This window comes from Hypanus sabinus, chromosome 13, assembly GCF_030144855.1.
Source record: "Hypanus sabinus isolate sHypSab1 chromosome 13, sHypSab1.hap1, whole genome shotgun sequence".
NCBI classification, from domain to species: domain Eukaryota; kingdom Metazoa; phylum Chordata; class Chondrichthyes; order Myliobatiformes; family Dasyatidae; genus Hypanus; species Hypanus sabinus.
In genome coordinates this window covers 14,371,668-14,393,813 of record NC_082718.1, presented here as the reverse complement: position 1 = coordinate 14,393,813, position 22,146 = coordinate 14,371,668, and the positions used below count along the sequence as shown (strand labels likewise).

Here is a 22,146-nt window from a genome sequence, read left to right as displayed (position 1 = left end):
ATTAAGAAAGCCCATGAGCTCCACGTTGGTTGTAAAATTGGCAACCAAGACAAAGGGCTTCTCATATTTGTTGCATAACATGCATTGTCAATCTTAGAACTTGGCTCAGAGGTACTCGGAAATCAATGCCATTTGCTGTCCCGATGATCTGGGCAGAGAAAGATCATGTGACAGACCGCTACTTCTGTCTGACCAGTGTGTCTAGCTTCTCTGCTAAAAGCAAGAAATCCATTGAATACTCAATCTCCCTTCATCCATGAGACCTGTGCCACATGACAATAGTCTTCAAGTACCGAAGCCATCGTAGTCATGGAATCTATAGGAGGCAGGTGAAGATGCCATGATGCATGAACCAGGAATGGAAAATAACACTGATACAGATTTTGACCCTTTCTATCAATCTCAATCTGACTTAAATAACCTGGTTAGAGACTTGGGTTTGTCAAAGCCAAAAGCAGAATCACTGGGTTCAAAACTACAAAGATGGAGTCTGCTGTCACCAGACACAAAAATTGCTGTGAAGGATGTTGATACTTGAGACAGGTGTTGACCAGAAAAACTGATACCAAGACTGAGGAAGGTATTCTTGTTGGTTCACAGAAATAGGCGTTTTACCCCATCTTTTCTCTACCATCTCTTTTTTTAGCATTCCACTTAATTTAATTTCCCTGTGCTGCTGGGAGTTGTTCCTTCATACATTTAGCCAAATCCTTTGATAGCTATTATTGACTCTGCCTCCACCAGCCTTTCAGTCAGTGACTTTCAGATCATGACAACTTCCTGAGTAAAATCTATTTGCCATCTCAGATCTTTACCCTCTGCTTAGTGCTCTTGCTGCCTGGTACAGAGCTTGGTAACTAGAAAACACAGATCAATATGCAGCAGATTTTGTCATCTCATCCCCTCAGCTGGGACATACTCAGTGATGAACACCAACTTATCACGTCACCTCTGATTCTTTAGCCAATTATTTCCACATATTGAGAAGTATGTGAATGTCGCAGATTTCAACAATCATGATTGTCTTTTGTCTCTGTGACTGCTACCACTGGAAAGTGTTTCTCGTTTTTTCCTCCATCTAATCCACTTAGCGGATGTGATACAATAGCTGTTGCTTGCCTGTGCTGGAAAGAGGGAATCGTCAGCATTGGGAATGGGTAGCACAGAGGAGTACAGAGAGTACTCCACAATGTTCCTGATCCCAAAACTTATGGATGATGGAAAGGCACTGGCATGTCAAAGGTTAATCACTCACTGAGGTACTGAGCCTCTGACTGGTTCTTACTGCCTCAGAGTCTGCTGATTTTCAGGTCCATAGTGACTGCCAATCTGTAGGTGGTGGAGGAACTGGTGACATTAATGTCGTTGGCTGTTAAGGGACATCCCTCACTTTTAGAGATAGTCATTGCCTGGGGAAAATGCTACTTGCCGATTATTGTCCCATGTCTGAGTGTTTTTGCTGATTGGACTGCTTTATCTTCTGAACAGCTGTGAACTGAACATTGTGGAGACACCAGGGAAAGTCCCCACTTTCAACCTTCTGATGGACAGAAGATCATTGATGATGGTTGTGTGTGGGTCACTGACCTAAGGAGCTCCTGTAGTGACGTCCTAGGCTGGAATGTTGGACCACAGACCTCCGACTTTGTGTGGGAATGAGTTCAACCATTGAAGTATTCTCTCCTCGATGACCCTTTCACCAGCTCTCCTTGATGCTGCACTCTGTCCAATGCTGCCTCATTTTCGAGGAGCATCACTCTGACCTCACCTCTGGAATCCAGCTCTTTGTCCTGTGTTTGGATTGAGGTTGTGAAGTCATTTAAAATGATTGATCTTGATGAAACTGACGCTGAACATGGGTGAGCAGATTATTGGAAGGGAAGTGACACTTGACCTCACTGTAGACAACTCCTTCTGTCACTTTGCTGGTGGTTGATTGGCTGGTAATTAGCTGGACTGGATTTGTCTTTCATTATTGTGGGATGCAATGTCATTTTATTCATTCACACAACATGGAATTTGCAAGCTAAGTCAGCAATATTTCCAATTTTCAAATTACCTAGGGAAGATAATGGTGAGCTGTCATTTGAGTTACCGAGACAGATCTCAGATTCTTGAGGGAAGGAGATTTGCATAATTTGTTACTGTGTAACTCACTTCCTCCAGAGGGCAGGTCCATTGTTCTCTCTCTGTAAACGTCCGAAATATGTTCAATTTGATGTTTTCACATGAAATTGTTTACAAAAGAGGAACTTACTGACCAGAACTTGTTACTGGGAGCTAGTGTTGATGTAACAGTTTGAGTAATCACTGTGTCTTTATTGGTAATGTCAGAGGCAACCAATGAAGGAAAAACACTTTGGATAGGTACTGGGGTCACATAGAGGTCACAGTAGTAACAACCTGCAGATTCCCATCCACAGAGGCTTCACTCAGGAGTTGTTTATTACTGTGGATTTAGTTTTACTGTAAATGGTCACATACTGGACACTAGGTATCCATCAACTTCTGCTGGTGATATCATGAAAATCTCTATTGGATATTCCTTCATAAATATATGTTGGTTCTGCACGATAAAGCCATGATTTTCTTAGCAGTCTGTTCCATGTCCTCCTTGATGAATTCAACTTTTTTTGACAACAATTTTAATGGGACATCTCTATATTCAGAGGCTGTGCTCTCAGATCCTAGACTCTGCTACTAATGGGAACATCTTCTCCAAATTCAATTTATCCAGCTCTTTTTCAAATTTCAGTGAGATTTCCACTCATCCTCATGAACTCCATCGAGTGCATGCATGGATAAATCAAACACTCCTCTCCTGTTCAGTCTTTCATTCTTGGGATTATTCTTGCATGCTTCCCCTTGACCCTCTGCACTGTCTACACACAACCTCCCTTTGTCGGATTATGATTCATTATACTGCTTACTTCACTGAAACATTGTTAAACTTGCTACTGTGTTAGTTTTCAGGTGAAACAATGGAAATATTTTAGACAAGTTGAAATCAGAGGAGATAATTGTGAAGGAAGGAAGGAGATGTGACTAGGTTAGGAGAGTTGGGAGGAAGATGGATTGTGTGTCTCTGGGTAGTGGGTGGGGGAGTGGATGTATTTGGGTTACTTTTGCACAGAGTTGGTACAGACTTCACAGGTTGAATAGCATCTTTTACAGCTCTAACCATTCTCTGAGTCTGTGACCAACTTGGGTAGAACTGAGGAACCACAAAGCCACAGCCACCCAGAGTAATAGAACTTCAGGATCCCAAACACTCAGTGGTGTTGGGTCTTAATCAGAACTGAATTTGGATGCAGTGAAACATTGAGCAAAGTGTTGTCTGTCCCAGTGTATCGACCCCACTCCAGTACAGTCTTTCGGGTCCACTGAGAAACCTCAGTACGGTGGTGATGAATGTGAATGAAAACATTTCAAAGTAATTATTTTATAAAATGTATTTGTCCAGCAATCTTTCCACAGTGTTTCATTGTAGAATTTTCATGAAAAGCTCACAAAGGGTTGATATGTCAAAAGCTGAGCCAGTTTAATAAAAAATTTGCTGATCTCATTTTGTTGAAGGATGGGAGATTTACATAATATTTATCTATGTAACTCACTTCCTCCTAAGAGCAGATATGTTGCTTTTTCTCTATAACACACAAAATGTGTTTATTTCCACCTTCTGATGTGATATTGTTGATAAAATTGGAATTTGCTAATAATCTTATCACTGGGAAGAGATGTTGGTCTGAAGTTTTGAGATATCACTTTGTCTTTCTTGATTACTTCTTTTTTTGTAATTTTTTATTGAAGTTCATCATCAAACAAACATTTCCATAAGATATATTTCAGACATTGTACAAATATATCATATAATCATATATATCACAAATCTCCACAAAGTATTTATCTGAGGTATACACATAGAAAAGAGTGGAAAGAAAAAACAAGCAAAAGGAAAGAACTATGTGCAAGTAGGGAGTGATCTTTTTTTTTACAACAGATTCATTGATTTGTGAGAATAAAATCAGGTTACTTCTAAGGACAGCTGATGAAAGTACAAGTATTTCATGAAGATATGGAGTCACTTAGAGGCCAAGGAGGCCATGATCGACAGTTACCCTTTCAAAGGGGCTTCACTCAGGAGCTGGGTGTTTACTGCAGACTATCCATTCCATTTACTGAGATGTCCTACAATATAATAATGGGACTCTGTACATTCTGATCATCCCCAGTCCTTGGAGACACATTTAAAAGATTCTCAAACCTCTACACAATGGAAGTTCTCCTCTCTGAATCCCAAAATGTTAATTGTTCCTGAGTTCTGGATTCTCCATGGTCAGCAAATAGCATCTCATTATCCACCCCTCAGTTCCTCTCAGAATACAACACTCTCAATGAGATCATTTTCAGTTTTTGTTCTAAATTCTAGTGAGTTTATTCAATGTCCCTCATTATTTCTTCAATGAACACTTCACTAATTCCAAACACCCATCTGATGGTTGAAAGCTGCACTGACTTCACCACAGGTGTTTCCTGCCTGAGGTATGGAGATGAAAACAACACCTGATCAACAGGTGAGGCCTTATATTCCGGAACCATTCCAGAATCTAGTGATTCTTAGAAGATAATTTTTATTGCCTCCACAATCTCTTGAGTCACCTCTTTCAGTACCCTGGGTAAACACCATCTGGTCCAGGTGACTAATCTGATCTTTCAGTTTCCCAAGAACTTTCTCCCTAGTTATGGTAACTTCACAAACTTCATGACCCCTGACACCTGGAACTTCCACTTTACAGCTAGCGTCTTCCACGGTGAAGTCTGATGCAAAATACTTATTCATTTATTCAGCCATTTTGTTGTCTCCCATTACTACTTCTCCAGTACTGTTTCCCAGTGGGCTGATATCCACTCTCTCCTTTCTTTTACACTTCATGTATCTGAAAAAACTTTTGGTATCCTCTTTAATATTATTGGTTAGCTAAATTTGTGTTCCATCTTGATCTTCTTAATGACTTTTTACTTGCCTTCTGTTGGTATTTAAAAGCTTCCCAATCCTCTAAATTCCCACTAATTTTTGCTCTATTTTATGCCCCATCTTTGTTGACGTTGATCTCTCTTGTTAGCCACGGTTGTGTCATTTTAGAATACTTCTTCCTCTTTGGGATATATATATATCCTTTGCCTTCCATCGCTTGCAGCCATTGCTGATCTGCTGTCATACTTGTCAGTGTTCTTTTCCAATCAATTCTGGCCGGCAGCTCTTTCACGCTTCTGTAATTCCCTTTACTCAACTGTAATACTGATACATCTGACTTTAGCTTCTCCTTCTCAAATTTGATGATGAATTCAATCATGTTATGATCACTTAGCCCTGAGGTTTCTTTTACCTGACGCTCTCTAATCAATTCTGGTTCACTGCACAATACCCAGTCCAGAATAGCTAATCCCCTAGTGGGCTCAACCAGGAGTTGCTCTAAAAGCCATCTTGTGGGCATTCTAGAAATTCTCCCCCTTGGAATCCAGCACCAACCTGACTTTCCCAATCTACCAGCGTATTGAAATCCCCCATGACATTGCCCTTTTGTCACGCATTTTCTATCTTCCATTTTAATTTGTAGACCACATCCTTATACTGTTTGGGGGACTGTATATAACTCCCATCATGGTCTTTTCACCCTCGCTAGTTCTTTCACTCTATCCACAACAATTTAACATCTTTGTCACCTCTTTCTAATGATTTGATTTCATTTTTACCAACAGAGCAATGCCACTCCGTCTGCTTTCGTGTTTGTCCTTTGGATACAATGTGTACCCTTGCACGTCATGATCCCATTTGTAATCTTCTTTTTTCTAAGCTCCATGTATCTATCCAGGAACCTCTTAAAAGACCTTATCGTATCCGCCTCCACCACAGTCACCATCAGTGCACGCACTCACCACTTTCTGCGTAAAAATCTTCCCCCTGACATCTTCTCTGTGACCTGATAGAGGTGTATAAGATGATGAATGGCATTGATTGTGTAGATAGTCAGAGGCTTTGTCCCAGGGCTGAAATGGCTAGCATGAAAAGGCACAGTTTTAAGATGCTAGCTTTCTGCAATGGATTACCATGGGTAGTAAAGGAATCAGGCAGTTTGGCAGAGTTTAAGAGGCTTTTAGCTGGACTCATGAGTATGGAGGGAATGGATGTAGATGGATGATACACAGTTGGAGGACGTTTCGTAAAAATTGGCTTTGTTTGGTGCAAAATCATGGACTAAATGGTCTGTTGTGTGCTGTAGTGTTCTATATATTCCTTTTTCCATCAATGTCATTGGTACCAATTTGCACCACAACCTCTGACCCTTCCCCTTGACCATCCAGAACAGTGTGTGGTCACTGTGATGTTCTTAATACTGACAGTGCAACATCTTGAACCACAATGCACCCATATACACTCACATGTCTGCTCCACATCTGGGGAATCCCCAATAACTGAAGCACCTTTGATCTGTCTTCTCTGTATAGTTGAGCCACCCAGGGCTCTATAGTCTTGACTCTAGATGCAATCCCGGGGAACCTCTTCCACTATCAGTACCTGGAAATGTAGTTTTGTTAGAGAGCAAGATAACCTCAGGGGTCTCCTGGACGCCCAGTGATGTATGATCAGTCTGGGATTCAGTTAGAATGTACTGAGAGAAGAGGCCACCCTGGTATTTTACCCACTGCACATCAATGAACTGTCAGACATCTCTTTTAACTGCACAGAAAATGAATAAACATCAATCATTATTTTTAGATTACTCACTATTTTACCTGTTCCGAAGGAATCTTAATTGCTTGTAAACTTGGATAAAACATCCACAGATCCACTGGCTGAGCAGTCCTCCTCATCTCCTGGTCAGAATCCATGACTCCAGCAGCACTGACAGAACAAATGCTCTGGGTGTTATAGTCATGGAGAAAAAATACATTTTTCCAGGTGTTTCTCAGTGGAGCGCTGGGCCTTTCTCTTCCCCAAACATTACTCACATGACTATTGCCAGATATTCTGTAACATTCAGAGAGAAAGGAACACTTCTGTTCATTTCTCACCATTCTTGTACAGCACACTGCACCGTGTACCCTTCACCAATGTTCTTCACCACACTGTGTATGGCAATGGAAGCCCCCCCCCCCCGAGGAACTTGATCTTTGCATCAGACAAAGCTGACTCTGCTTCTCCTTTTGCCAACAAGCTCAGTAATGGACAGAATAATCTGCTGAAATAAAAACACAACATGGAGAGAGATTCAGAGTCGAAGTTTCAGATCAAAGGCCCTTCAGTAAAGCTCTCTGACCAATTCCCTGACATGGTTAACACAATTATTTCAGCACAGAAGTTAGTAACAGTTATGTTCATGTTTGATGAGTGGTTATGAACTCCATACTTTAGTTAAGTGAAGTTTAAGCCCAAGGGGAGGTGCTGGTTATTGAGTTGTGCTGGTTTATCAACAGTTAACCAGCAGGGGGCGTCTCGAGGAGGAAAATAACAGAACAGTACAGCTGTTCAGCATAATGCAAAATTAAAATAATTGCTTCCACCCACCCATTCATATCCCTCCATTCCCTGTTTATTCATTTTCCTCAAATAATTTACTCAAGCTTCTTGAGTCCTAAATTAACCCATGATCTTCCACATGTGAGTAAATCCTATCCCCAATGATCCTCTCCAACAGCTCTCAACAAGAATTTTCCCATTAGTGTCCCAACATAGATCCCATTAGACCCTGGTGATATATACACTTTAATGATCTACAAGAGATTCAAAGTTCAAAGTAAAAACTATTATCAGAGTACATACACATCACCACATACAACCCTGAAATTCTTTTTCCTGCGGGCATACTCAGCAAATCTATAAATTAGTAACTGCAAACAGGATCAATGAAAGAGCAAGTGTATTGAAGACACCAAACTGTGTAAATGCTAATATAAATAAATAGCAATAAATAAACGAGAGCTTGAAATAACAAGTTAAAGAGTCCTTGAAGTGAGATCATTGGATGTGGGAACATCTCAATTGATGAGTGTAGTTATCCTCTTTTCTTCAAGATCCTGATGGCTGTGGGGCATTAACTGTTGTTGAATGCCCTGAGGCACTTGTACCTTCTACCTGATGGCAGCAGCAAGAAAAGCACATGGTCTGGGTGGTGAGGATCTTTGGTAATGTTTTCACCTTAGTCTAGATCTCAAAATGTCCCAGAATATCAGAATGTCCCACATTGATCTCACTATCCTTCACATCCTGCTCCTCATACAAAACAGATGAAAAGTACTGGTTTAGTACTTCGCTGGTGTCACATGACTCCTACCCCTCTCTCATCATCCCCTTGTTTGCGATCTCAATAAAACAAGAGGGCTTCACTCATGGGTCTGTCTGCAGTTCTGTCTTGTCCTAATAGAGATTATTACTGAGAGAAAGAGGACATATTGGAGATGAGGAAAGAGGAAAAGACAGATTAAGTTGACTAAGAGAAAGAAACATAGGGAGAAATAAGGACTGGGAGATAATAAGAAAGAGAGAAGGATAGAGCAAGACAGAGAGAGACACTTAAAGAAAGAAAGACAGGGACAAATGGATAGGGAGAAAGAGAGGGAGAGAGATCGATACATGGAGAGAATGAAAAAGAAGTAAAGAGTGCAGTGTATTGAGTACTGCAGTTGGCTGTGTTTTTTCTGCCTTTCATTATCATGGAGCTGGTTCACCAGCAGGGGGAGCCTGGCTGAACAGCATCCTGCTCTTCCTCCTGCTCAGTTTTACTAAAGGGACAATTACTGAGAAAAAAAGGACAAATTAAAGAGAGAGGGGTGCGGTGGTAAGTTAAAGACTCATGGGACGAAGAAAAGGAGAACTATAGACAATAGACAAGAGCAGAAAATTGACGAATCGGTGAGTGAAGACATGATAAAAGATCTATCAAAGTTCCGGAAGTGTGGAGCATTGTAGCTGGGAAAAGTACAACGAACTGAAAGGATCTGAAAACACAGCAACTCCTGCAATGTAGGATCCCTCTGTGTCACCATTGTTTTTGGTGCTCTGGTTTCTGTCCTTTGACCTAAACGCATAACCTCATGACTCAGAGATGAGAATGGAGATCAGCAAAGAAAGGTGTCAGAAATTACAGGAAGATCTTGATTAGCTCAGTAAGTGGGATGACCATCATTAACTGGCTTTCAATTAATCTCAGTGCAAAGTGTCGTACTATGGATTCTGGTCAATTGATTCTCATCAGGAGCAGTACAATTTGACTCTATTAAGCAACTGCCCAATTAACCAAAGTTTCATGGAAATTTTAAAAATGTATAAAAAGGAAAAACTACTGTTTAACTCAGTAACAAATGATATTGGCAGTAGCAATAATTGAACACCAATCTTAGAGCTGCCACTGTGAAACATTACACTAAAGGTACTTGTCCACGCAACTTCTTGTAACTCACTCCAGGAAACATCCTGGTACATCTTTTATGTACTTGCTCTGGTTTAATAACTTCTTTCCTGTGACAGGGTTGCCAAAACTGAACATGCTACACCAAGTACGGAGTCAACAATCTCCTATGCTGTATAACTGTAACATAACTTCCCAGCTCCTGTACTCATTGCCCTGACTGATGAAGACCAACATGACAAATGCCTTCTTTCCCAATCAGTCTTCCTGTGAAGCTGTTTTCAGCAAAACATGAACCTGCATTCCTTGGTGTCCCTCTACTGTAATACTCAACAGTGACCTAACATTCACTGTATAAGTCCTAGCCTTGTTTGTTATCCCAAAATGCAATATCTCACATCTATTTGGACTGTAAGCCATTTGCCAGTTCTCAGCCCACACACCTCACTAATCAAGATCCCCCTGTAATTTTCTGTACTGTTACGCAACGCCTCCAACTTTAGTGTCATGCATAATCTTCCTAATCACCGTCCTTGTACATTCACACCCAAATTGCTAATATAAATTACAGCAGCAACCTCCTGTGGCACATCAGTAGACATAGGCTTCTGGATTATGAAATAACCCTCAACAATCACACTGTTCCTCCTACACTGTAGCCAATTATGAATCCAATTCACTATTGGCCCAATCTCATCCTAATAAAGTATCCTGATCAGCCTGCCATAAAGGATCTTGTCAAAGGCCTTGCTAAAGACCATATAGATATCATCTACTACTTTATCCTCATCAACCCTCTTGTTTACCTCCTCAAAATCTCTACTGATTTGTCAAATATGACTTTTCAGTTGTGTTTAGTTTGAACGTTGAGATTTTGAGATTGACACATATCCACTCAGTGCCCACATTATTCTGTTACTCCCTTAAGTGTCCATTGAGTGTACGTTTGTGGTCTTCTACTGCTGTAGGACATCCACTTCAAGGTTCAACACATTGTGCATTCAGAGATGCTCTTCTGTAAACCACTGTTAAAACACATTCATGTGAGTTACTCCCGGCTTCCTGTCAGTTTGAACCAGTCTGACCGTTCTCCTCTGACCTCTCCCATTAATAAGTAATTTATGTCCACAGAACTGCTGCTCACAGGATTTGATTTGATTTTGCACTGTTCTCTGTAAACTCCAAACACTGTTGTGGATGAAAATTCCTGGTGTTCAGCAGTTTCTGAGATACTCAAACCAGTCCGTCTGTCACTTCCCCATTTTGATGCTTAGTCTCAACAACTGAACCTCTTGACTGTGCCTGCATGTTTTTATTCTTTAAGTTGCTGCCAAAAGATTGGCTGATTTTATATATGCATACATACACTCAGCGATCACTTTACTGGGTACACATGTACACCTGTATACTTGCTTGTTAATGAGAGTGGGGGGGGAGAGAGAGAGAGAGAGAGAGAGAGAGAGAGAGAGAGAGAGTGATATCAAAGTGAGGGGATGGTGGGCAAAATAGAGGTTCGGGGTGGGGGAAGTGCTCATTAGCAGGAGAAGCTGCAATGAACAGGGCAGATTTGGAGGAAAAGAGACTTACTAAGGTCACTCAGGGAGTCAGTCTTTGAGGTTTTGAGGAATTGACATTGACTGTCATTTTTGCAACGTAATTTACTCGTTCTGGTTAAAACTTGCAAAATAATTTTTAGACCTTTACCCACTGTTGTTGAGATCATGAACAATCTCCTGAACTATCTTACATAGATGGATTGATAAATGCTACACTTGGAGTGTACGATAGGGAAGTGAGAGGTTGTGCTGTTTGATAGGAGAAATAGCAAAACTAAAGATTTGGCACAATGAGGAACCGGGTGAGTGGATGGGTCCTGGCACGCTGATGCAAAACCTTAATCTGCAGGTAGAATGAGAATTTATGAAGTCATTAGTTATTGCAAGATAACTAATTGCAAGTCAGTTATTGCAAGACTTTGCAGAACAAAAGCATTGAAGTCTCGCCGACATTCTAGTGTTACATAGAGAACTCATTAGGAGTTCAGCAGTTGATTTGGTCTTTGGATTTGTCATGGTGAAGATGCAACATCAATTCACCAGATGGACTCTTGGATTGCGAGAAATGTCCATTGAAGCGAGATAGAAAAATTGGACGAAACGCACAGGAACTTCTCCAGAAGTGCAGATGATCTCATTGAGAGCTCCAGGATTCTGAGATGGACTGAGGAGTGGATAATGAGAAGTGATGTCTGAAGAGTCTAAAACTAGGGTGATGCCAACATTCACACATCATGAAGACAAAGTAGAGAGGCTGTTCCTGGCTCACCTTCAACCCCTGGCCAGAGCAGCTTTCGATCCCCTGCAGTTTGCCAACCAGGAGCACATTGAGTTGACAATGCTGTCATCTATCTGTGAAACAGAGCCTACTCCCATTTGGATAAGCAGGATAGCACTGTGAGGATCATGGGTTTTGATTTCTCAAGTGCCTTCAATACCATACAGTCCTCGTTGCTGGGGGAAAGCTCCATTCACTGCAGGTTGGCACATCCATTGTATCCTGGATAATGAACTATCTGACTTGCAGACCACAGTTTGTGTGGCTTCAGAGCTGTGTGTCAGACATGGCTGTAAGCAGCACTGGGGATCCACAGGGGACTGTCTTCGCTCCCTTCTGGTTTAACCTGTATATCTCAGACTTCAGCTACAACACTGAGCCATGTCATCTGCATAAATTCCCTGTTGACTAAACGATAGTTGGGTGTATAAAGGGAGGACGGGAGGATGAATACAGGGCCCTGGTGGAGGACTTTGTCAAATGGTGCAAGCTGAATCATCTGCAGCTCAATAAGACAAAGCAGGTGGTGATGGACTTTCGGAAGAATGAGTCTGTACTGCTCCTGTTACTATAGATGGTGAGGATATGGATGTGATGAGGACGTACAAGTACCTGTGGTTGCATCTGGTTGACAGACTTGAGTAAAGCACGAACACAGAGGCTGTGTACAAGAAGAGCCAGAGTCGCCTCTACTTCCTGAGGTCCTTTGGAGTATGCGAGCCTCTCCTTCACATGTTCCACCAGAATGTTGATGCCAGCTCAATCTTCTATGCGGTGGTGTGAAGGGGCAATGATATCAACATGGGTGATGCCAACAGGCTCAATAAACTGATTAGAAAGGCTGGCTCTGTTATAGGAGTCAAACTGGACAAACTGGAGGCTGTGATAGAACAAAGGATTCTATGGAAAATCTTGGAAATTCTGGACCCTCACCCTCTGCATGCCACCTTGGTAGAACAGAAGAGCAATTTTAGTGATAGAGCGCTATATGAGGTCATTCTTATTCTTGGCCTTCAGGCTCTATAGTGAGTCTACCTATAGCTGGGGAAGTGATGGCTTCATCCTGTTAAGACTGTTTGAGGTAACTTATTTTTTATTGTTTCTTATTCCTATTCTAATATTTGTTTATTTGTATATATGTGCACTTATAATGCTATTGTGGCAGTGTGATTTCTCTTGGGATCAATAAAGTATCTATCTAACTATCTAATTATCTATTTTAGAATTTAGAAAGGAAGAGATTTCCTTGTGCAGAGGGCTATGGAACATTTGGAATGTTCTGCCCTGAGAATGAACAGAATGTACACTCTGTGATGATTATGTTGTACTGACATTGCAGTAAATAGACCAGTGGGGTCAGCAGTGAATATTCGACTCCTGGGGGGCGGGGCGGCTTACTGACCTGGTGGGCCACCAAGATTCTAGATTGTGTAAAGTCATTTCCAGCTCACAAGTGTGAAGGAGAACAAGATAATTGTTACTCTGGATCTGAGGAAGCATGAAAATAAAATGAAGAACACAATAAATTTAAATGCATGAGATAACTTGCATATTTAAATTGATTGTAAATCCATAAAGTGAAGCTATGTTGTACGTAAGCTGACTGACAGGAAATAACAAAGTAATTGTTGTGTATTTAATAGTTAAGTGATGTTTGAGTACTCTTTTATAAAACTTAGTTGATTAAGCATTCTTGTTTGTTTATATAATTCATTACAGGTTATATGTATAATTATCTGAATTACACTCATCATCACATTACCACATGACAGGTGCACCTCACCTTTTATTTTGGACTTCCGTTTCTTCCTTTGAATTTGTTTCAGGTTTTGTAGTTACAAAGCATAACAGTAATGGTGGTTAGTGGGTGGAGGTGTTGATCAGCCTTACTGCTTGGAGAAAGCAATAGTGGTGCTGGCACGGGCGTAGCCTCGTCCCTGATGGGAGTGGGACAAACATGTGGGATCCTTCATGATGTTACTAGCCTTTTTCCAGCTTCTTTCTGTAAATATTTCCCTGATGGTGTGGAGGCTGGTGCCAATGCTGCATGGTGCAAGTTTTTACCAGCGGTTGTAGAACCTTCCTACCTGCTGCAGTGAAGTTTCCATACCAAGTAGTGATGCAGATTGTCAGGATGCTCTTACTGCACAGCTGTAAAATGATGTCTGTAGAATAAGCAGCCTTGAATCTGGTTTGACCTCTAATCCGACACATCCCTGAAGCTTAACTTGACCTCTAAATCCCCTCTCTGAACCAAAAACCATCCCTATGAAATTAACTGACAACTGACTCTGATCCAGAACATCGATGGAGACTGCAGCCCAACATCATCTAGACCAGAAGAATTTTCATTCTATTCTGCACATGCCTCCAAAGCTTGACCAAGGGTCTTGTCCCTTCAAAAAATTCCCTCAGAGGTTACCAAAAATAATATTTTGATACCTTAAGACTTGCATCAACAGCATTTCTCAGCAATAAGGTTTTTCAGGAAAATCCAGTTTTATAAACAATCCTACATTGCATGCTTTAAAATAACACAGCTCGGTCTCATGAAGAAAAACAATGGACCAGTCCACAGAAGGAAGGGAGTTACACTGCAAAATGTTCTCCAAATATTTTTCCCTCAACAATGTGCAATCTGTCTCAGGTTTATTAAACCTGCTCAGCTACTTGTCAATCAACCTTTGGCCAACTTTTCTTTAACCCTTTCCACATGACCCTTCTCTGAAATATTTACACCTTAATTCTGATAAACTGTTGGTGATTCCAGTGAGACACCCCCTGATATTAAGGTCTCCATTTTGAGTACTGTTGGGGGAGGATGACCTACCTGAGGGAAACAACAGTAGCCTCGAGTCTGGCCCTGCTGCTCGGAACAGTAGGGAACTGAAGGGGATAGCAGCAGTAATAGGAGGCTCAATACTCAAGCGATTCTGTGGACATGAAAAAGAAGCATGATGGTAGATTGTCTCCCAGGTGCCAGGGTCCATGATGTTTCAGAACTCATTCACAATATCTTGAGAAGGGGAGGGTGAGCAGCCATAAGTTGTGGTACATATTGGTATCAACAACATTGGTAGAAAATAGGAAGAGTTCCTGAAAACAGAATACAGGGAGTTAGGAAGGAAGCTGAAAAGCAGGACCTCAAGGGTACTAATCTGGAGATTGTTGCCTGTGCCACTCAACAGTGAGGACAGGAATAGAAGGAGGTGGCAGATAAATGTGTTGCTGGAGATTTGGAGTGGGGGGGGGGGGAGGGATTCACACTTTGAATAACTGGAACCTCTGCTGGGGCAGGTGTGAACTGTACAAAAGCACAGGTTGTACTTGAATCCAAGGGGGACCAATATTATTGCGGGCAGGTTTACTAGAGCTGTTGGGAGTGGTTTAAACTAATATGGCAGGGGGATGGGAACCAGTATGATAGAGCGGAGGATGATCCAATAGGTTTACAAGTAGATGATGGGTGTAACATTAATATAAGGAAGGACAGGCCAATGATTGGATACAAATGCAGACAGACCAAAGAGTTAAATTGTACCACAGTGGGAAAATCCAAAAGGGCGAAGAATGCAGGAAATAAGGTGCTATATTTAAATGCAGGTAGCATTCAGAATAAGGTGGATGAACTCGTGGAATAATTAGAGATGGTCTAATTTTATGGGGGCTAAACATAGAGGAACATTAGGAGTCAGTGATCATAATATGATTGGATTCGTTTGCAGCTTGAGAGGGAGAAGCATAAGTCACATGCATCAGTATCACAACAGAATAAAGGGAATTACAGAGGTGTGAGAGAGAATCTTGCCTGGGTGGATTGTTGGAGGATACTGGCAGGGATGACAGTAGTGCAGGGGTGGCTGAAGTTTCTGGAAATTGTTCACAAGGCGTGGGATAGATATGTCCTACAGATGACAAAGATCCAATGGGCAACCGTGGCAGACAAGGGAAGTTAAGGTCTGCATGAAAAAAGGGAAAGGTAGCAAAAGTGTGTGGAAGTTGGATGATTGGGAAGCTTTTCAAATCCACCAAAAGGCAACTAAAAAGCTATAAGAAGGGAAAAGATGAAATATGAGGGCAAACAAGCCAATGATATAAAGCAGGATGCTAGAAGTTTTTTTCAGTTAAATTAAGAGTAAAAGTGAAGTAAAAGTTAATATTGGATCAGTCGAATATGATGCTGGTGAGGTAGTTATGGGGAACAAAGAAATGGCAGACAAACCTAATGAGGACTTTGCATCTGTCTTCACTGTGAAAGACACTAGCAATATGCCAGTAGTTTGTGAGTGTCAGGGAGCAGCAGTGAGTGCCATTGCTATTACAAATAAAAAGCGCTGGGCAAACGCAAATGCCTTGAAGTGGATAAGTCACCTGGACCAAAAGGACTACATCCCGGAGTCCTGAGAGAAGTTGCTGAAGAGATAGTAGATCCATTGATTATGATCTTTCAAGAATCACTTGATTCTGGCATGGTCCCAGAGGACAGGAAAATTGCAAATGTCACTCCACTCTTGAAGAAAAGTGTTGGAGGCTATTATTAAGGAAGAGGTTTCAGGGTTCTTGGAGTCTTTTAATAAAATAAGTCAAAGTCAGCATAGTTTCTGTAAGGGGAAATATTGCATGACAAATCTGTTGGAGTTCTTCAAGGAAGTAATAAGCAGGGTGGACAAAGGAGAGGCAGTGGATGTCATTTACTTGGATTTTCAGAAGGCATTTGATAAGGTGCCACACGTGAGACTGCTTAACAAGGTAAAATCCTATGGCATTACAGGAAAGATGCTGGCATGGATAACAGAATGGCTGACAGCCAGGAGGCAGTAAATGGGAATTAGAGGGCCTTTTCTGGTTGGCTGCCAGTGACTAGTGGTGTTCCTCAGGAGTCAGTATCGGGACCATCACTTCTCACATTGTTTGTCAATGATTCAGCAAATGGCATTGATGACTTTGTGGCAAAGCTTGCAGATGATACAAAGATATGTGGAGGGCAGGTAGTGCTGAGGAAGCAATGCAATTGCAGCAGGACTTGGAGAAACTGGTCAAATGGGCAAATAAGTGGCAGATGGAATACAGTGTTGGGAAATGTGTGATAATGCATTTTGGTAAAAGGAACATTGTGCAGACTATTATCTAAATAATTAGAAAATTCAAACATCAGAGTTGCAGAGCGGCTTAGGATTTCTTGTGCAAGACTCCCAGTGGGTTAATTTACAGTTTCAGTCTATGGTAAGGAAGGCAAACGCAATGTTGCTGTTTATTTCAAGGGGAATAGAATATAAAAGCAAGGAGATAATGCTGAGGCTTTATAAGACACTAATAATATTGTCAACAGTTTGGTTCCATATCTCAGAAAGGATATGTTGTCATTGGAGAGAGACCAGAGGAAGTTCACGAGAATGATTCTGGGAATGAAGGGGGGGGGGGGGGTTAACACATGAGGTGCATTTGTAGCTTTGAGTCTGTACTCGCTGGAATTTAGAAGAATGCAGGGGGATCTCATTGAAACATACTGAATATTGAAAGGACTAGATAAGGTGGATGTGAAGAGGATGTTTCCTATGATGCGGTATCCAGAACTAGAGGGCACAGCCTCAATGTTGAGGGGCGACCTGTTAGAACAGAGGTAAGGAGGAATATTTTTTAGCTAGAGAATAGACAAACTGTGGAATTCTCTGCCACAGACTGTGGTGGAGGCCAAATACATGAGTATAGTTAAAGCAGAATTTGATAGCTTCATGTTTGGTCAGGGCATCAAAGGGTATGGCGAGAAGGCAGAAGGATGGCGTTGAGTGGAATCCGGGATTGGCTAAGATAGAATGGTGGAACATACTCCATGGGCTGAGTGGTCTAATTCTGCTCCTATGTCTTATGGTCTTATAGTCTTATTGGGAAAAATAAGTCTCTGTTTTCCTATTCCCTCCTTCTCTGGATGTACCTCTGGTCATTCGCCAACTTTGATCACCGTATCTTCTCCCACTCCAGCACTGCATTTATCACACCTCCCTCCTGCACTTTATCCCATTCTCTCTTCAATGTAAGCTTCTTCCATTCTGTCATTTTCCAGTTCCAATCAGTATTTACCCAGGATATACTCTTGAGTGTGTCTGATTGGAGATGTTGCTGTATTTCCAACATTTTAATTTGAAGTTCCAGTGGGAGTTTACTTCTAAATTAGGATCATCCTTGTGTTTTTTTCCCAAAGCAAACTCTCCAGGGCATTGCAAACATCTTCCTCTTGTCTACATTATGAATGCTTCAGACTTTAGTGTTGATGAAACCTCTGGTGATATCCACAGAACAATCTCGAGAGGATGCTCCTGGATCTCTGCATACAATTCGGTCTGGTTGTAACAAATACGCTGTTTTAAATGAAAGCCAGGTTCAAGACAATCTCCTGGAGATTCCCTCAATCCGAACACTGTCACCTCCTGGAGTACATCCTGGTGTGCCAAAAGGCTGTGTCAGATGTTCTACATGTCAGGGTCATGCCGAGTGCGGATTGTTATATGGATGAAAGACCGGTCAGGGCAAACATCAAACTGGCTATTGTGCCAGGAATAAGGTAAAGGAGACTGCAGCTGAGGAGACTCCAGGTGGATAAGTTTGGCCTCCTCCTCAGATCAAGTTAAGAGAGATATTGGACAGCAAATGCACCTCATGCACAGACTCTGGCATAGGAGAAAAAAGGGAGCACCTAAAGACTGCCGTCGAAGATGTGCCTGTCGAGGTAGTTGCACACTCCTCATGAAGAAACAAGGACTGTTTTGATGAAAGTGCTGTTGAAATCCAGAAGAAACATGCCTCCCATCAAGTGGTGCTGTCTAAGACCCGACGACCATGTGGCCAAGGCAGAACAGAGTTGCATGCAGCACCCTCCAAGCCAAACTGAGACAGATGTGAAACCCTCGCATAGTGGTCACCAACCTTTTTAAGCCCAAGATCCCCTACCTCGGCCTTTGTAAAAGGCAAGATCCACCCCACATCAATTAGTTATACGCATGCGCACTGGGGCAGAAAAGACTGGAAGTAAAACCCCGCAATGTATAAACACTGGAGGTAACCACACTTTTTTTGCACTGCGGACTGGTCTAATATTGATAATATTCTTGCGGACCGGCCGAAGGGGGCAGGGCGGTGTTAAACACGACGGGAATACAGTGATACTCAAAGCAGGTTCCTTAGGTTCAGTCTATTCCGCAATTTAGTTTTCATGGCTCTTGGCTTCTGTCCCACTTGTTCATGTTTTAACCGCTGAAAAAGCTTAGCAGGTTTATCTTTAAGTGCAGGGTGCTTGGACTCAGTGTACTGAAGCAGTTTTGAGATATTGCCTCATTAGACAGCCTCCAGGCCCGAACTCAGCCTCCCGCCTGCCCACCCACTGCCAGACACCTTGGCCGGGTGTGGCTGGTTGTGAGTGGGGTGAGAGGACAAGGTCAGGGCTGGAGGTCCCTGTACCGGGGCCGCGGCGGTCGCAGTCCGGAGCAAGCGGCCGACTGGGCGGGGAGTGTGACAGAGCGCCCGCCCGCCTCCCTTGTAGGATCTATCGGCCAACAAAAGTTTGTTTCAGTAGATCGCAGCGCGGTAGCTGCTCTGCTACTTACGAAACACTGAGTCCGAATTAGGTCGTCTGCGAATATTTTAGCACCGGATTCCCCACGAACATTCAGTGTGGTAAACAGGTTCAGTGCTCCAGGCCAGTAGCGATGGCACTTCCCGCCGGCCGTGCGAGGCCAACCAGAGATCCCTGGCGCGAGTGTGTCACTGCGTTTAGTCGCCTGATGACCTCGCATGTGACAGGGGATGAGGAAAGATGCAGCTGACTCATATCGTTTCCTCACGGCCCGGTGGTTGGGGATCACAGAAGTACACTGTGTATTGTGGGAGAGCTACTCGCATGTGCACTGGCAGAAAGAACGGAACTAAAACCCCGCAACCCACAAACAATCTCTCAACAGTATTTGTGTATTTATTTTTCTTCTTTTTTTCGGGATCAACTGGGAAAGTATCAAGGATCGACTAGTCGATCGCGATTGACGGGTTGGCAACCACTACCCTAGCAGAATGAACATAGCACTATGCATACAATGGTAGCACTCAAGCCTTCTATAAATTACTGCACATGGTGCACGGTCAGATTCAAGCCCTCCTACACTTATCCAGCAGCTCCAGAGTGCTGACAGACAAACTGAGACAATGGTCAGAGCACGACGAGAGCCTCTTTGGGGATAATCATCAAGTAGCATCCATTGAAACGGATCACTTGCAGCATGAGATCAGGCTTAAGCTTGATGGCTCACCAACTCTGGACGAAGTCAATGCTGCTATTTCCAAGATGAAATGCCATAAAGCCCAGGAACTGATGGGATCCCGGCAAAAGTGTACAAAATGGGAGGGGATTTTCTCCTGAGTGAGCACACAAACCTGTTCACACTCTGTTGGGAGAAAAGTTCAGTCCCAAATTACCTATCACGATGCTGTAATTGTCTCCCTGTACAAGAACAAAGGAGATAAATCAGATTGCTCAAATGATAAAGACGTTACCCTGCCGTCCAGCACTGATAAGAGCCTCTTGAACATCCGTACCATTACCGAAAGCAACCTCACAGAGAGTCAGTGTGGATTTAGAACAAAGAGAGGCACATCCGACATGATCTTCATCCTACACCAGATACAGGAGAATTGAAATGAATAGAGCATGGGACTGTATGCGGCGTTCATTGACCTGACCAACGCTTTTAATACTGTCAGCCTCGATGGTCTCTGGAAGATTCTGTCGAAGCTCGTCTGTCCCCTTCAATTCCTCACCACCTGCAGCAGCTCCATGAAGGCCATAGGCATCAGGTTAAACACAAAAGTGACCAGTCTAAGCCATTCTCGAAAAGTACCGGAGTGAAACGAGAATGTGTTTTGGCACCAAAACTCTTTGCCGTCTCTTTTAGCATGATGCTACTGGAAGTGAAAGAGAGCATCTCAGAGAGCATCTATATTCAGTTCCACACTGACAGAAATATCTTCAACCTCTGCCACCTTCTTGCCTGAACAAAAACCATGCAAGAGCCCAATCTCGAGTTACTGACTGCAGTTACTCACTTTGCAAAGGCTGCAAGGGGTTTTGGGTTAACGGTCAGTCTGAAGAATACAATAATCCTCCATCAGAAGTCCCCTCGTGATGTTTACAACCGACCTCGGACCATCACTGATGATCACCCTCTCACTATGGTTGAACAGTTCACCCACCTGGCCAGTGTCATCTCCAACACTATGGTAGTAAGGGACATTGACAATCAACTTGCCAGAGCCAGCAGTGCCTTCAGGTGCCTCCAGAAACATGTGGAAGAACCACCAGCTGTGTCCGCCCACAAAAATCCAGTTGCACGAAGCTGTCTTTGACACAACGTTACTATATGGCTCCGAAGCCTGGGGGAGTCTTGCACCACAAGAAAATCTGCTTACTGAAGCTCTTCCACCAGCGCTGTCACTGCTCCATCATGGGTATTGGCTGGCAGGATCGTGTCTCCAACAATGAGGTCCCGGACAAGGCTCAACTTCCAAGCACTGAAGCCACTTCACTGCTCAGGCAGATCTGCTGGTCAGGCAACGTGTCCCACATGGACAACAGGTTGCTGAAAGCAGTACTCTACGGAGAACTCTCTCAGGGCCAGAGAGATTGTGGTGCTCCACGCAAGAGGTACGAAGACCAACAAGCAGCAGCTCTCTCAGGCAAATACCGAGGTCAATGAGTGACAGTGGCTGGCTTGTACAGAGACCGCTGGAGAACGCTGATCCATGGAGCAGCCTACAATTTTAAGGAATCCAGAAGAGTGACTAGTTAAGAGAAGAGGAGAAGCAGGAAGGATCCTACTACCCGAGCGCTGGCTTCCCAGCTGTTCCCACCTCCCTATAGCTCCAGAGTCTGCAGATCCAGAATTGGCCTCTGCAGACACCAACCATCATGCTGTCACTCCTGAGAACTCTTCTTCCCTCCTGATCTTCGCAATTGCAGAACCAGTGTCACACTGGAACACTTTTATTTAGGTAGCTATATTATTTGGGTAGAATTTAGAAATGAAAAAGGGGTGATCACTTTAATGTGATTATATTACGGTCACCCTTTCCAACAGTCAGTAGAAATTAGGTTAGCAAATGTGTCGGGAAATCTCAAATAGCTGCAGTAATAGTCGGGTTCTGAGAGTGGGTGAATTTAACTTCCCTAACATTGATTGGTATTGCCATTTTGTTAAGGGATCAAATAGGGCAGAGAGTTAAGAAACTGCAAGTGTAACAGGATCCTGATGATCAGTGGAGTAATGGGAATGGCAGTGGTATGGACGACAGCATAACAGCAATGGCTTGATTTTCTGGGGAATACGAGAATGATGTAGGATAGATGTATTCCATAAACAAAGAA

The 22,146-nt window shown here is 42.7% G+C and overlaps 1 protein-coding gene across 1 annotated transcript in view; it reads right to left on the bottom strand.

Moving 5' to 3' along the window:
- LOC132403633 (lectin-like) overlaps nt 1–21,004 on the bottom strand; it is a 49,677-nt gene extending 28,673 nt beyond the window's left edge. Inside the window, exon 1 of the mRNA XM_059987117.1 lies at nt 20,976–21,004. Within this exon, the coding sequence (XP_059843100.1) occupies nt 20,976–20,989 (14 nt within the window). The 5' untranslated portion in view covers nt 20,990–21,004. The remainder of the gene's footprint in view (nt 1–20,975) is intronic.
- Between the last annotated feature and the right edge of the window lie 1,142 nt (nt 21,005–22,146).